This window comes from Delphinapterus leucas, chromosome 19 (genome assembly GCF_059928025.1).
Source record: "Delphinapterus leucas isolate spDelLeu-1000000601 "Yukka" chromosome 19, BTC_Dleu_Yukka2, whole genome shotgun sequence".
NCBI lineage: Eukaryota > Metazoa > Chordata > Mammalia > Artiodactyla > Monodontidae > Delphinapterus > Delphinapterus leucas.
The window spans coordinates 15,445,212-15,460,537 of NC_143147.1; the positions used below are offsets into that span (position 1 = coordinate 15,445,212).

The 15,326-nt window shown below is 57.1% G+C and overlaps 2 protein-coding genes across 9 annotated transcripts; one reads left to right on the forward strand and one right to left on the reverse strand.

The window, feature by feature from the left end:
- Positions 1-373: 373 nt before the first annotated feature.
- Positions 374-8,486, forward strand: LOC149744779 (segment polarity protein dishevelled homolog DVL-2-like). 7 transcript variants are annotated; one of them, XM_089899869.1, is made up of 15 exons: positions 378-824; positions 2,998-3,067; positions 3,522-3,667; positions 3,798-3,907; positions 4,032-4,167; positions 4,274-4,364; positions 4,515-4,584; positions 4,690-4,829; positions 4,916-4,992; positions 5,689-5,801; positions 5,989-6,117; positions 6,206-6,337; positions 6,463-6,642; positions 7,081-7,299; positions 7,446-8,486. In XM_089899869.1, exons 1-15 carry the CDS (start codon positions 631-633, stop codon positions 7,892-7,894), a joined length of 2,256 nt encoding a protein of 751 aa, XP_089755995.1. In that variant the 5' UTR covers positions 378-630; the 3' UTR covers positions 7,895-8,486. The 7 variants fall into 7 exon arrangements, with proteins under 7 accessions (XP_089755999.1, XP_089756000.1, XP_089755995.1 ...); XM_089899870.1 differs by having other exon boundaries at positions 3,798-3,895; XM_089899875.1 differs by having other exon boundaries at positions 380-824; positions 7,767-8,486.
- LOC149744780 (very long-chain specific acyl-CoA dehydrogenase, mitochondrial) lies at positions 8,173-13,900 on the reverse strand. Of its 2 annotated transcripts, none has more exons than XM_089899885.1 (20): positions 13,773-13,900; positions 13,608-13,683; positions 13,270-13,335; positions 13,114-13,186; positions 12,945-13,009; positions 12,705-12,839; positions 12,173-12,317; positions 11,780-11,909; positions 11,565-11,690; positions 11,037-11,235; positions 10,660-10,764; positions 10,134-10,220; positions 9,986-10,048; positions 9,787-9,888; positions 9,611-9,708; positions 9,451-9,523; positions 9,283-9,355; positions 9,124-9,196; positions 8,950-9,025; positions 8,173-8,867 (listed from the first exon to the last, which is right to left on the reverse strand). In XM_089899885.1, exons 1-20 carry the CDS (start codon positions 13,817-13,819, stop codon positions 8,727-8,729), a joined length of 1,953 nt encoding a protein of 650 aa, XP_089756011.1. In that variant the 5' UTR covers positions 13,820-13,900; the 3' UTR covers positions 8,173-8,726. The 2 variants fall into 2 exon arrangements, with proteins under 2 accessions (XP_089756011.1, XP_089756010.1); XM_089899884.1 differs by having other exon boundaries at positions 13,758-13,900.
- Positions 13,901-15,326: the final 1,426 nt, after the last annotated feature.

A 15,326-nucleotide genomic window follows, 5' to 3' on the forward strand; every position in this document is an offset into this window, starting at 1 on the left:
ACCTCGATTGGCTTTGCCCCACCTCACCCCCCAGTCAAGGACCCCCCCCCCAATTCCCACCCTCACCTCTCACTTGCACGCTCCAGCGGATCATAGTTGCTTGAAGCTCTCTCCCTCAGGGGGTAAAGCGGGGTGCCCCCTGAGGGCAGAGGCCAGCCGAGCCGGGGTAGTTGGAGGAGGCGGGTGGGGACACACTTGGGGGCGGAGCCGTAGAGGGTTGGGAGACCGTTGCTGAAAGTGGCAATAATGTGACGAGGGCGCTAGGCGGAGCTGAGACTCACGTGACCAGCGAGGGTCACGTGGTGGGGCGTTACGGGCAGAGCGGGGGTGGGCTAGTTCTAGTCACGTGACATGGGGAGAGGTGGGCGGGGCGCTGGAGAGCCCTCGCGACGTCTGCGGTGGCTGCGGCGCCGGAGCCCGCGGCTTTGGGTCGCGCCCCACGGCCCGTCCCCACCGCCCCCCCCCCCCACGCCGTCACCCCGCTGAGCCTTGTCTTTTTCCCTTTTGCACCTTTCTTACGCTGGGTCGGTCGCGTTGCTCGCGCGTCGGTTCGTGGGAGTGCGCAGGCGCGGCGGGGGCGATCAGCTCCGCTGGGTGGGCGGCGGAGCCCGGGAGCGCGCGGGCGAGACCATGGCGGGCAGCGGCGCTGGGGGCGGTGGTGTCGGGGAGACGAAGGTGATTTACCACCTGGATGAAGAAGAGACTCCCTACCTGGTGAAGATCCCCGTCCCCGCCGAGCGCATCACCCTCGGCGATTTCAAGAGCGTCTTGCAGCGGCCCGCGGGCGCTAAGTACTTTTTCAAGTCTATGGATCAGGATTTCGGGTGAGCGCGAGGCCTAGACTAGGAACGACGGGGGCTGTGCTTTTGTGGGTTGGGTAATTTTGAGGGTCACTGGTCTACTTTGGGACATGCTGGGATTTTCTGGGCTATAGTGGAGCACATCTTTACTATGCTCGTGTAGATTGGCTATCCCAGGACGGACAAGGTTACGCTTAGACAGACTGAGGCGTGCGGAACTGTAGGAGGACAGACTGGGATATACTAAACCAGATTATAGAAGATTAGGCTATACTGGAATAGAGTGGGGCACACTGGTTTATTTTTGGGTGTTCTGGTCTGTGCTGAGGTAGATTGATCTCTCCGCTGGTAACTACATTGTGAGTAGTCCTGTAGCACACAGGCTATGTAGGGATATTGTGGATTCTGCTGATGTAGATTGGACTATACTGGGCGGGCTTGGGATGTTCTGTCCTATACTAAGGCAGACAGGATAGTTTGAGGACAGTCTAGTCCGTACTAACGCAGAGTGTTGTGTTGGGATGCCATTCTGGTCTCCAGCGGGTTCTACTGATTGATCTTAGTTTCTCTGCGGGCCTAGTTTTTATTGGGACACTCAATACAAGGGCAGACGGGGCTGACGGGGTCTGTACCAATACAGCTGGTACAGTCAGCTGTATTGGGATATTCTAGTCTATATTGATGTAGACAGCTGCTCGTGGTAGAATAGATTGGGCTACCCTGGGGTAATTTGGGACAGTCTGGGCAAGACCGGGACTTTAAATAATGCGGAGTAGGCCCTTTTGTGTTTATAGCCTTTGGGACTGTGCTCTCTTGGTCCTCAGTCTCAGCTCTTGAAGGGAGGCTGGATCAGGCTGGGATAGCCTGGGTTATAGGAAAGCTGAACAGACTGGGCTCTACCTAGAAACACTGTTGGACGTTGGGAAGGTGGTACTGTCTTGGGGGTTACCTTGGATTTCAATGTTCTATTTGTCAGCACTATAATCTGGGGTAGTTTATTCAACTTTTGTGCCTTGATTTCATCTGTGAAATGGAGTTAACCAGAGTAAACTGCTTAGTACAGGTGCATGGTACGTTCTTGGTGTGTGGTCATTGCCCTTATTAGCATTGAGTCTAATTCTTAAACTAGGTTATGATAATACAGGATAGAATCACTTGGAAGGCTGGACTATGCTGAGACTGGATTATGTTGTGAAGAATACAACGTTATGCTGAGACAGATTGGCAGTGACTGGGTTGTGTTGTCACATTGATAATAGGTGGGACTGAGTTGACTGACATATATCCACATTCTTAGAACCATATTAGGCTAAAGGGTTAATCCGACCAGATATCCCAATTTGGGGGTGAGTGTGTGTGAGAGTCTGTTCAGGGCAGAGTGTGTCATAGTTTATACGTTTATTAGTTTAGCCAGCAGGTATTTGTTAATGCTTACGAAGTGTCAGGTACTTTGGTCTGTGGCCGGGGACATGGTGTTGAACAAAACAGGCATTGATGATTTCACTTGGTGATTGAAAAGAAGGTCCGTTGAAGGAACCCATGGGAGAGGTGACCCCCAGGACTGGGCTTTAGGGTCTGTCAGGAGGAGCAGATTGCTTAGTGCAGAGTTTGTGCCAGGTGAGGCACAGGAGAATGGGGATCTGGGCTTCACCTCTGCTTGGGAGCTCAGTCTAGTGAGGAAGTACTATTCTTTGGTCTAATGGGGTATTTTCATCTAGGGGAAGACAGCACATTTGGACATCTCTCTGAAAATGAGTTAGAGAAAACTAAGGAAAGCATAAAAGTAGAGATGTAGATGAGGACCAAAGCCTTTGGGGGAAGTTGTGTGAGGAATACGGTGAAAGTTGGAGGGAGGCTGCCTGCAAGGCTCCTAAGTTTAGATATTTGGGGCAGCTGGGGCAACCTTACGGAAAGCCTTTGAAATTGGACTGAGAGGTTTGAATCAGACTCTAGGAAATCTCTGGAACAGCGCTGAGCCCCTGAGGATGAGCTGGGGAGAGAAGGAGAAATAAGGAAAGGGAATTGAGTTTGGTGATTTCTTAGGTGTAAGTGTTACAGCGTCAGAGAAGGGGACTTGGATAAGGTTGGAGAAAAGCAACATCCTTGAGCTGGATGAAGATTGGGAGAAACTTCGAACGCGGGTGGGAATGGGGGAAGCCAGCCCAGTCTCACTGACCTTTATCTTGTCTCTCGGCAGGGTGGTGAAGGAAGAGATTTCAGATGACAATGCTCGCCTTCCCTGCTTCAACGGAAGGGTGGTATCCTGGGTAAGGGGCCCTGCCGGAGAGTCCCTCTGGCATTGCCAAGCTCCTCCAAGCCTCAGCCTGTGCCCGCCCCCTCTCAGTTGCCGGAAGCTCTGGCTCTTTGCCTCCTTACCTGTTTGTTTCTTTGTTTGTTTTTGGCCGTGCCCTGTGCGGCCTTCCCGACAGGGATTGAACCTGGGCCTGCCGGTGATAGCACCGAGTCCTAACCGCTGTACTGCCAGGGAACTCCCATCCTCCTTACCTGTTTGGAGAGCCAGCCAGCTGGAGCTCCTCAGCCTTCTCCTTCTGGAGCCTCTAATGCTTGCTGCTGCTTTTTTTGTACTTTTCTCTGGGCTCTCTCAGGCGCCGTCCCCTTTTCTACTCTTTCCTCTTACTCTCATCTCATGTGCCTCTCATATTCCTCATTGAGCCGTTTTCTTTTGTTGTTGTTCTTTTCAAATCACTTGCATCCTTCTAGTTAGTGTCATCAGAAAACCCCCAACCTGAGCTGGCCCCCCCAGCCCACGAGCCTCGGACAGACCCGGTGCCTCCACCGCCACCCGTACCCCCTCTGCCACCGGAGAGGACCAGTGGCATTGGAGACTCCAGGCCTCCATCCTTCCAGTGAGTCCTTGGGATTCTTGAGTCCAGGGGAGGGAGGTGAGGAGGGAATCCAAGCCCCTTGGGAGGGGAAGCTGACGATTAGGAGCCTTGTCCCACTGACGCAGGTGGGAAACCCTCTCTGCCCATCTAGCCCTAACGTGTCTAGCAGCCGGGAAAATCTGGAGCCCGAGACAGAAACAGAGTCAGTGGTGTCTCTGAGGCGGGAGCGACCTCGCAGGCGAGACAGCAGTGAGCGCGGCGGTGAGGGGGGCCAGGCCTGGAGGCCGGCTAGACTGGGAGTTGGGGAGGGGTCGGCTCCGACCCAAAGCCCTGACAAGGGTGAGGAGCCCGAGTCCTGGTTCCTGAGGTTCCTGTTCTCCCTCAGCGGGGGGCCACCGGCCCAGCGGCCCCTCGAGGCTGGAGCGCCACCTGGCAGGGTACGAGAGCTCCTCCACCCTCATGACCAGTGAGCTGGAGAGCACCAGCCTGGGGGACTCGGACGAGGAGGACACCATGAGCAGGTGGGGCTCCACAGGCCTCCCCGGGGTGCCCCCCCACCGCCACCCCGTCCTCTCCTTTGGCCCCGCGACCACCGCCCGGCCAGCTCCCTGCCCGACCTCCCGGCAGGTTCAGCAGCTCCACGGAGCAGAGCAGCGCCTCCCGCCTCCTCAAGCGCCACCGGCGGCGGAGGAAACAGCGGCCACCCCGCCTGGAGAGGGTGAGGGGCTTCTTGTGGGGCAGCTGGACCTCGGGGGAGCTGGGGGCGCGGGCCTTGGTTTCGGGGGTACAAGGCCCAGACAGGGAGAATCCTGGGGCTTGTCCCGGCTTGTTGGAGGCAGTCTGGCTCCTTCCCCTTTACCCACCACAGGCCTCATCCTTCAGCAGCGTCACTGATTCCACCATGTCTCTCAACATCATCACAGTCACGCTCAACATGGGTATGGAGGGCGCCCGGGCCCTGGGGGCTGGGAGGACCTGGTCTCCAGGGTCCCTGGGAGGCATGAGGCTGGGCCTTCCTCTCGTCACCTGGCCTCCCTCCACAGAGAAGTACAACTTCCTGGGCATCTCCATCGTGGGTCAGAGCAACGAGCGGGGAGATGGAGGCATCTACATCGGCTCCATCATGAAGGGTGGGGCTGTGGCGGCTGATGGGCGCATTGAGCCCGGGGACATGCTTTTGCAGGTGAGCTGGGGCGGGACCACCCGCTGACCCAGGCCGGGGCCCTCAGCCCCTCTCCCCCACCTTTGACCCACCGCCCCTCCTGCCAGGTGAACGACATGAACTTTGAGAACATGAGCAACGATGATGCGGTGCGGGTGCTGAGGGACATCGTGCACAAGCCGGGGTGAGCCTTCGAGCTGGTCTCAGGTCCTTGGTTCTCTTTCTTTGCCTTTTCACCTTTCGTTTTATTACTTTAAAAAGTGGTAAAACATAATGCTCATCAGAAAGTACGTAATATGGGACTTCCCTGGCGTTCCAGTGGTTGGGACTCCGCGCTTCCACTGCAGGGGGCGAGGGTTCGGTCCTTGGTCAGGGAACTAAGATCCCGCATACCGCACGGCGCTGCCCCCAAAAAATACATAGAGCAAGAACGCGTAACAAGTGAGTCTGGAGTGAGTGGGTGTTTGCGTCGCCACCACCTAGATCATGACCTAGAAGGTTTCTGACCCTGGGAGAGCCCCTCACGGTGTCCCTTCCCACTCCCTCCCTCCTCACTCCCCCAGAGGTAACCACTCTGCTGATGCTTTGGTCATCACCACGATGGTTTGCTTGGTCGTTGTTTCACCGGCCATACACGTGTTTTTGAACAACACAGTTTAGTTTTACCTGTTTTCGGACTTGCTCTGAATGGGACCATGCAGCGTATACTCACTTGAATTACTCAGCAGTGTGTTTTTAAGAGTTACCCGTGTTGGTGAGTCACCCACATTGTGGAGCCTTCCACCATTACCTTCTCTGGCCCAGCCATGTCTGTGCTCCTTTTTTCTTTTCCTTTTTTTGTCCCTCACCTATTCTCATTCCAGGCTTCCCCACTCCTCAGGCCTCTCCCCTCACCCCAGCCTGACTGGCCTCCTCTTCCTCACAGCCCCATCGTGCTGACTGTAGCCAAGTGCTGGGATCCCTCTCCCCAGGCCTATTTCACTCTCCCCCGAAGTGAGTGATGCTCAGGGACCTGTAGCTGGGAGGACAGGGCGGGTGTGGATACCCTTGGCCTCCAGGCTACAGGGAGTGGGTGGGTGAGGGTCAAGGTGGGGCTGGGACAGGAGTCTGATTCGGGGAGGGACAGGGCTGGCTCTCTGGGACTGGGAAGTGACCATCTTGGTGGCCTTCGCTCTCCCAGATGAGCCCATCCAGCCGATTGACCCTGCTGCCTGGGTCTCACACTCTGCCGCGCTGACTGGCACCTTCCCAGCCTATCCAGGCTCTTCGTCCATGAGCACCATCACCTCTGGGTCCTCTCTTCCGGATGGTGAGCCCCAGGCCCACCTCATCCAGCCTCCCTGGAAGACCACCCAGTGTGGTGTGAATCCACCGCTCCTCTGTTTCTCCTTTGTCAGGCTGTGAGGGCCGGGGCCTCTCCATCCATACAGACATGGCATCTGTGACCAAGGCCATGGCAGCTCCAGAGTCTGGACTGGAAGTTCGGGACCGCATGTGGCTCAAGATCACCATCCCTAACGCCTTTCTGGGTACGGCTGGGCTCTGGGCAGGTGGTGTGGGGAGGAGGAGGCCACAGCTGGGAGTGGTCCAGGCAGGGGTGAGGCAGGAGCTGGGGAGGAGAACCTGAGGCCTTTCTTTGCCTTGGGCGATCCAGGCTCGGACGTGGTTGACTGGCTCTACCATCACGTGGAGGGCTTTCCTGAGCGGCGGGAGGCCCGAAAGTATGCCAGCGGGCTGCTTAAGGCAGGCCTTATCCGGCACACTGTGAACAAGATCACCTTCTCTGAGCAGTGCTATTATGTCTTTGGAGACCTCAGTGGCGGCTGTGAGAGTTGTGAGTGCCCCTGTCCCAGCCCAGGGAGAGCGGATCTGGCCGCCTCATCCTGCCTCTCCAACCCCAGGCCTAAGGGCCACCGTGGACGCTGAGCAGCGTGCGTCCTGCGCTGGGCCCTGCGCTGGCTGGTGACACGTGTGGGGGCTGACGTCCCCCGGTGTTCTGCCGGATGAGCTGTGCGCCATGTGCAGGGTTGTGTCTGCTGGTGGGGAGGGCGGCTTTTCCTGAGTCACATAGAAGCACGTGGGACTAGTGGTGGCCCTGGCCGAGTTCCTGCCCTGATGGCTGTGGCCGGTGGGACATTTCCTGTCCGAGGCCTTCGTTTTAACCCCCATCATGGATGGTTGTGGGGAAACGGTTCCCAGTTCCTCTTCATTCGATGTCTTGGGGTGCTGGCTTCTTAAAGCAGTGATCCTGGGTCTTTCTCTTGCCTTCCAGACCTAGTCAACCTGTCTCTGAATGACAACGATGGCTCCAGTGGCGCTTCGGACCAGGACACCTTGGCTCCTTTGCCCGGGGCCACGCCCTGGCCCCTGCTGCCCACCTTCTCCTACCAGTACCCAGCCCCGCATCCATACAGTCCCCAGCCCCCACCCTACCACGAGCTCTCGTCCTACACCTACGGCGGAGGCAGTGCCAGCAGCCAGCACAGTGAGGGTAAGTCACCGCCAGATCCCCATACAGCTGGGGCCTGGACGTGGGCACCAAGGTGAAGCCAGGGAGCAGAGGCTGGAGCGGGGACTGGGGAGGCCAAGGGACCCTGGGCTGGGGCTCAGTTGCTCCCATCCCCTCTCCCCCCACAGGGAGCCGGAGCAGTGGGTCGACACGAAGCGATGGGGGGGTGGGGCGCACAGGGAGGCCTGAGGAGCGGGCCCCTGAGTCCAAGTCTGGCAGCGGCAGTGAGTCTGAGCCTTCCAGCCGGGGCGGCAGCCTTCGGCGGGGCGGGGAACCTGGTGGGACTGGTGATGGGGGCCCTTCCCCATCCAGGGGCTCATCAGGAGGTGCTCCCAATCTCCGAGCCCACCCAGGGCTCCATCCCTATGGCCCACCTCCTGGCATGGCCCTCCCATATAACCCCATGATGGTGGTCATGATGCCCCCTCCCCCACCCCCTGTCCCTCCAGCAGTGCAGCCTCCAGGGGCCCCTCCAGTCAGAGACCTGGGCTCCGTGCCCCCAGAGCTGACGGCCAGCCGCCAAAGCTTCCACATGGCCATGGGCAACCCCAGTGAGTTCTTTGTGGATGTTATGTAGAGCGCGTGGTGGGGCCATGTTGGATCTCCAACCTTGGCCTGTCAGTGCTTGGTGCTCCTGTCCTGTGATTGGGTGTCTTGTCAGTCACGTGCTCATTACTCCTCTGGTGCCTGGACTCAGCCTGTCCTGTGGGCTGCTGCCTGCTGTGAGGTTGTTGCCACTGTGACTCTTTCCAGCAGTGCCTGGTTCCTCCCCCTTCCCTCAGGGGTCAACAAGGGACCTTTGGTTATTTTTAGCTTTATTGTTTTTTATAAGCCTTTTGGGGGGTTAAAATAGACTTTTTTACATTTTTGGGACTATTTTTTTACTAGACGTTTTCTCTTTTGTATGAAGAATCCCTGTCTCCTGGGCCCCTTCTTCTAACCCCAAAATGTGATCTCCTACTCCATTTGCCCAGTCAGCTCTGTCCTGCGCAGGGTGGGAGGGTGGTCAGTCGGTGGTACCCTGGGAAGTGGAAGGGGGTTGGTTCCCCTAGACAGCAGTCAAAGAAAGCTGGGGTATTTGGTATTTGGGGGCTGTGTAGCTGCTTTTGTTACTCTATTTATTTTAGTCACTTGTATAAAACACCAAATAAAGCAATAGGGGCAAACTCCCCGTGCCTCTGGCTCCTTTCTTTGGGAGGGAGGCAGGCAGCAAGGGAAATGACAGAGGTGCGGCAGCAGGGCATGACTTGTTAGAGACTTCATTTGTGAGGCGGTAAGCACTCCCTCTGAGAGTAGGCACCGTCCTGGGCCGACACCCCCTTCAAGGCAGAACCAGGATCAGCACAGAAGGGGCCTGGGCTTGGGCTTGGGAGAAGGCATATTCTGGGCCAGGCCCTAGCTGGGAGTATTCAGAAGCCAAGGGGGTTGCTGGTGACCACACCCCCCCGCTCCACCAAGGCCTTGGAGATGCTTTTGAAGTTACGGAAGAGTTCCTGCTGCTGGGGGTCAGACTGCAGAGCAGCCATGTTCTCCCGGATCCGGGCGGCAGCCTGGGGAGGGGGAAGGAGGGGTCAGGCCTGTGCCTCGAGGGCCCCCCGCCGCCCCCCCGCACTTGGTAGCCCTGGATCTCACCTCAGTACACCAGCTGTCACAGAGCATTTTCTCGTGCTGGGCTGTGGGGTGGCCCTCACTCAGGGCCCTTGAGGCCCTGGGGGGAAGTAGGAGGAAACCAATCTGGGCTGTGAGCCTGGCCCAGGACCCCCAGTGCCCCCATTGCAGCTCAGGCCTCCCCCACTGCCTCCTCACCTGGACAGAACCACCACCATGGCATAGAGGTCAATGGCACTGTCCGCCAGACGCTGCAGCAGAAACTGTTCGTCTGTCAGGTAGATGGGATGCGGTTGGGGGGTGGTTAGCCGGAGGGAAAGGAAAGTGGGGGGCGGGAATGGGGTAGAGCTCACTCACTGACAATCTCCTTCTTGTGTTTTATCAGCTTGGTCTCCACCACTGCAGCAAACTGCTCCAGAGCCTGCACTGCCTAAAGAGATGGGGAAGGTGCCCGGGGCTCAGAGTGGGGCCCAGCCCTGTCAGTCTTCGACGCAGACTGTCCCCCCACCTTGACCACTTACTCACCAGCTCACCGCTCCGACTCAGTTCCTGGTGGATGGTGCCGCTGAGACTCAGGCCACTGCCCAGCCCTGCCCGCCTTAGAGAAAGGGGAAGGGTGACTGGTTAGTTGCCATACCCTGCCCTACCCCGCCCCGCCCTGCCCTGCCCTGGCCCCTAAGCTTACCGCCTCAGCTGTTTGCTTGCCTCTCCCAGCAGGAGGCCAGCATTCCCAAAAGGATTCTTTAGAGCATTGCCAAGCCCCGAGAGTTCCTTTCCTTTGTCCTGTGGGGGGAGGAGGGTCCAATAGTCAGGACTCCGCTGTCCTGCCCAGCTCCTCCCCCCATTTCTCCTCCCTCTTACCATACAGCCCTGCAGAGCCACGAACAGCCGGAGAATGTCATTCGTCCCTTCAAAGATCCGGAAGATGCGAAGATCTCGGAGCACACGCTCTACCCCAGGCTCCTGCCACAGGGGAAGACAGATCATACACCCCTCCTGGACGTGCCGCCTCCTCCTTCTGGCCCGCTGCAGCCAGCCTGGGCAGAGAAGTGTTCTGTACCTTCATGAAGCCCATGCCCCCCATGATTTGGATGCAGTCATCTGTCACCTTCCAGGCTGCCTCCTAGGGACAAAGAAAACACCCAAAATTGGGTTTGGAGCCAAGCTCCCAAACCGGGCTCTCCCTCCCCACAGGCCTGGGACCTCACCGAGCCAAAGATCTTGCTGATGGCAGCCTCTATCTGGAAGTCTGTGGATCCCTGGTCCATGTTGGCACTCACCATGTACGCCATGGACTGAGGTTGGGACACGGGAAGGGAAATGGAAAAGGGCTGCATCAGACTCGACCTGATCACCCACATCTACAAGACTGGGTCTGCCCTGGCGCCCTGTGGCCCTTGCCTTCACCTTCCAATGCCATGTGTCAGGCATGTCCAAGTATTTGGTTCCCTGGTCAGTTCATCAGGGGCTTGCAGGCATTTGACTTCTTGAAAGGGGTGAAGAAGGAGTAAGGGTGGGGTGGGGTAGACCAAATTTCAGGGACCTCTGGAAGCACCTCGGCAGAACAGCATGGCTCTCTCCACCCTGCGGAAGCTGAGCTGACTATGCCTCCCCGCATCCCCTAGGGCATTGGTGTAAAGCTGGAGACCCACTGCCCCAGGTGCTGCTGGGGGTTGTAGTCTGACCCAACCGGGAAGAAGGCCTCAGGGCTCTGGGGAAGGGGGTGGCCCTCACCTCAGTCACATATTGCAGCATAGCCATCCGGGCCAGCTTCTCCTGGATCATCCCAAAATTGTGAATTTTTTCCCCAAACTGGGTACGATTAGCAGCGTGATCCACCTGGAAGAGGGCACGTGTGTCCCACTTGTGGTTCTCTAGTCTCCTCTTTCCGGGAGAGAGGCTGGGCTGCGCTGGGATGGGTGGGCTTTGGCCACAGCCAAGAGTTCAGTCCAGGCTGGGTGGAGACCTAAGCTATCAAGTCTGGAGCTGTTGGCAGGGGAGGGGCCTCTGGTGGAGGGAGGGCTTGCAAGAGACCAGGGACACATGGAAAGGGAGACAGTATGACTTAGGCTTAGATTCAGGCTAGCTAGGGACTCAGGCAGGGTACTCACCGCCTTAGCAATGATGCCCTTCATGGTGCCTGCCATGGCTGCGGCCATGCCAAACCTTCCGTTGTTGAGAATGTGCATGGCGACCTTGAAGCCGCCCCCCACCTCACCCAGTACGTTCTCTGACGGCACCTGTACTCCGTCAAAGTGCACCTCTGCCGTGTTTGAGGCCTTGATGCCCATCTTCTTCTCAGGGGGCCCGCTGTGACAGGGTGGAGAAGTTGCCACTGGGTGTGTGTGGGTGAGCCATTCATTCATTATGAGCCAGCCTGTAAGAGGCGCAGGCAGCAGTCCCTGGCATGCCCAGAGGGCTGAGGAGGCCCGGCTCTATCCTGCTGTCGTGTGATGGGCTCAGTGGTTGCTGAAGCCAAACTTTAGGTCAGTTGCATGCATACTAGGCCTAAAAGGAACATGCCGTCCAAATGCTCTGGCTTTTGCACCCATCCCCAGAGTGACCTGTGACAGCCATCTGCCCTGGAACTCAGTACTGCCCCCTCCCTGGCTCTACCTCTTTCTCCCCAGCCCACTCACTTGGTGACACCTCCAAAGCTCCTCTCCACCACAAAAGCTGTTATCTTCTCCTTCATGGCCCCCGTGGCTGTGTCTTTAACTGGTGTCTTGGCAAAGACCGTGAAGATATCCGCTAGGCCTCCATTACTGTGGAAAAGTGAGAGGCAGTCAGGATGGAGCAGTGGGGCCTGGATGTGGGCAGAGGTGGAGAGGAGGGAAAAGTGGGAGAAGAGTGCCTGATCCAAATCTTGCTTCCACTGAGGGTATAGTATCTTCCACAGGGGCTAGGCACAGCTGAGGTTCGGATAGAGGCTGCATCTGATCCACTTGAGGGCTCAGTTAGACAGAAAGCGGCAATAGTCTCCCCTGTTGGAGAGAGAGCTCCTTTACACTGGGTTCTGATGGGCAGGAAAGGCCCTTTAGTGCCCACCCACACACACAGGCATTCCCCTTTAACGCTTCTGGCGATATTCAGCGTCTTCATATCTCCCCACCAGCACACTGCGATGTCTACCCAGCATCTCGCCCAGCCAACACGCCCAGCTGTGTGGTGATCCAAGTACCACGCGGCCTAATTTGTGCCAGGCCCAGGACACTCCCGATCTCTGGGTCTCCTAGGGCTGCCTCACCAGATGCCAGTTTGGGGAGGTATTTTTCTTTCTGGGCCTTTGTGCCGAAGAGCAGGATGCCTTTGAAACCGATGCTCTGATGGGCCCCCAGGACGATGGCCAGGCCGAGGTCATGCATGCCCACGATCTCCACCAAGCGGGCATACTGGAGGGGAAACAGGCATCTGGGGCTGTAACTGGCTACGTGGGGACCTGCCCTTAGCAGGAAAGCGTGGGCAGCAGGGCAGAGCCCGACCTGGGCATCCCTGCAGAGAGAGTGGGCAGAGCAAGTGGGGCCAGAAGGACACTGGCAGGTCTATTCCAGGTCTCGGTGGGAGGTTGGTTCCCCACGCGATCCTCAGGCAGTCCCCACCTTAGCGATTCATTAGGACTTGGGACCCTGGGTGAGGTCCATGGCCCTTGGGAACTGCAAGTAGTTTGGTGGTAAGAGTCAACATCCCACAGGCCCCCAGGGCAGCTCTTGGCAGAGACCTTAGCTCCAGGGGTGAGGTGTAGACTGGGACACTGGAGGTGACCGAGGGAGCTCCCTCACCTGGGTGTTGCAGAGACCCACACCACCCAGTTCGCTGGGCACTTGCAGACCAAAGGCCCCCAGCTCCTTGAGACCCTGCATAGTGGTCTCCTCCACTTGCTCCAGCATGTCATTCTTGGCAGGATCGTTCACCTCCTGGGGAAGGCACAGGATCTCATATCCAGGCTCCTGTTAAGCTCCTTATCCTCTTTCCCACCCCATCAGGGACCAAGCTCTATTCCTCAGGCTGGCATTGCTCACCTCAAAGAATCGGGACACAGGCCCCACCAGCTCTTTAAGAAACTGTGTCTGGTCCTCGTTGAGCACTGCAGGGGTTGGAGTGGCAAGAGGGACGGGCAGGTCAGGCCAGGCGAGGCGGTCAGGGGAAGACGCCCCATCCCTATCCAGCTCTGCCTATACGTTTCCTTACCAGAGGGGTACGGGAACACCTGATCAGTGGTGAGCTGGCCTTTGAACATCCCCACAGCAAAGGACTTAGATTCCTGCACAGGGAGAACGAGTTTCAGGGAGCAGTGTGGGGTGGGTCTGTCCCTGTCTTAGCTCCTCCCGGGCTCGAGCCACATACCGGCTTGGCCCGTTTTTCCCTGGTCGAAGCCTCAGAAGAGAGAGAATCGGACTTCTCCACAGCCGCCTGGGGAAAGGGATGGTTAGTGAGGCCGGGGAAGGGGATTCCAAAGTACCAAGGAAAGCAAAGGGGAAGAGCTGGGTGCCAGGGGAGGGCGCATCCGCCACCTTTCCCCTAGTTTCATCTTCAGGGCACCCTGGGCTGCCCTTTCCCCTACTTTCGGCGCCAGGGCGATCGGCAGGTGACTGGGACCAAGAGGGAGACCCCTGCCGGCGGCGGGGAGGTGGGAGCCGAGGCGGCTTCCCGCTCTCATACCCTCGAAGGTGGCCGTCACTTACCTGGGCGGCCCCACTGGCATAGGGTCGCCAGGCGAGGCCGGGCCGGGGCTGCCCAAGGAGCGCACTGGACCGCGAGCTGTGGGGAGTAGGGGTTCAGTCCTGGCCCGGTGTCCGGGCCCACCGCCCCCTTACCCCCTGTCATACACACACCTCCCGCTCCCCAACCTCAGCAGCTGCCGCCCCATGCTCGGCGCCATCCTCGCCGCCTGCATCACCGAACCGCTCCGACCGCTGCTACCCTGAGCGTTGACTTAGCGCTCTCGCCGGGTTAGCCAAAGTCTGGTCCTCCAGCCTTGCCTCATCCTCCACAATGCACCGGGAGGCGGTGGGCGGGGTTTCCGGCCGCTGGGGCATGCTGGGGGCTGTAGTTCCGGAGCGCCACCGAACCCCTGCATTCTGGTTGACCTAGGGTCATTTCCAAACGTCCCTTGTCTCCCCCAAACTCCTTCATCTCGCCTGTCCGAACTGGAGTGTAGCCCTCAGAAGGGGTGATGAGATAGGCTGAGACGGAAGACTGAGGAACTTAGGCGATTGCAGCCAGAGGGATGGAGGGTAGACTGAAGGGAGGACTTCCCGGGTGGAATTAGAAGGGAGAGGTGGGAAGACATAAACGTAAGATAGATGCCAGAGGCAGGGGCATGGAAAGAGGACTCTTTGGGGTTCCTCGTGAAATCCGTCTCCACCAACACAAAACAGAGGGAAATAGTGGGGTGCGGTTAGAATGGGCATCATCAGAAAATCTACAAACAACAAATGCTGGAGAGGGTGTGGAGGAAAGGGAACCCTCTTGCACTATTGGTGGGAATGTAAATTGATACAGCCACTATGGAGAACAGTATGAAGTTTCCTTAAAAAACTAAAAATAGAACTACCCTATGACCCAGCAATCCCATTACTGGGCATATACCCTGAGAAAACTATAATTGGAAAAGACACATGCACCCCCATGTTCATTGCAGCACTATTTACAATAGCCAGGTCATGGGAACAACCTAAATGCCCATCAACAGACAAATGGATAAAGAAGATATGGTCCATATATACAATGGAATATTACTCAGCCATAAAAAGGAACAAAATTGGGTCACTTGTAGAGACATGTGGATCTAGAGACTGTTTTACAGAGTGAAGTAAGTCAGAAAGAGAAAAACAAATATCGTAAATTAACACATATATGTGGAATCTAGAAAAATGGTACAGATGAACCGTTTGCAACGCAGAAATAGAGACACAGATGTAGAGAACAAACGTATGGACACCAAGGGGGGAAAGGGGTGGGGGGCGGGGGTGTTGGTGGCGGGATGAATTGGGAGATTGGGATTGACATGTATACACTGATGTTTATAAAATAGATAACTAGTAAGAACCTGTTGTATAAAAAAAATAAATTAATTTAATTTAAAAAAATAGTGGGGTGGGTGACTCAAGGTGGGTGTGAATGGCTCAGGCATATTATCCTGAGACGACAGAGTTGTCACTAACTCTGGAAACACCAAAATTTTCACAGTAGGAAGGACCCCGAGGTTTGCTGCCTCCCCCTTAGGGCCTCTGAAACCTTCCTGAACATCTCTCTGCACCCTCTCTTGTTCTTTCCTGAGACCATGTGCTCAGGGCAGCCCTCTGGACCTCTGGGCAGATGGATTCTTCCCAGTCCTGAGAGGAACTGTAGGAATTCTCATGTCCCGTCCCCTTCACACACACACACACACACACACACAA

Excerpts from the sequence above, each read along its gene's own strand:
- LOC149744779 (XM_089899869.1), top strand. The coding sequence starts at position 631 with ATGGCGGGCAGCGGCGCTGGGGGCGGTGGTGTCGGGGAGACGAAGGTG. Across the intron at positions 3,668-3,797 it reads TCCAGGCCTCCATCCTTCCA|CCCTAACGTGTCTAGCAGCC; the intron begins GTGAGTCCTTGG and ends CTGCCCATCTAG. Across the intron at positions 4,993-5,688 it reads GACATCGTGCACAAGCCGGG|GCCTCTCCCCTCACCCCAGC; the intron begins GTGAGCCTTCGA and ends CCCACTCCTCAG.
- LOC149744780 (XM_089899884.1), bottom strand. The coding sequence starts at position 13,819 with ATGCAGGCGGCGAGGATGGCGCCGAGCATGGGGCGGCAGCTGCTGAGG. Across the intron at positions 13,684-13,757 it reads CTGAGGTTGGGGAGCGGGAG|CTCGCGGTCCAGTGCGCTCC; the intron begins GTGTGTGTATGA and ends TACTCCCCACAG. Across the intron at positions 10,221-10,659 it reads TGCTGCAATATGTGACTGAG|TCCATGGCGTACATGGTGAG; the intron begins GTGAGGGCCACC and ends TCCCAACCTCAG.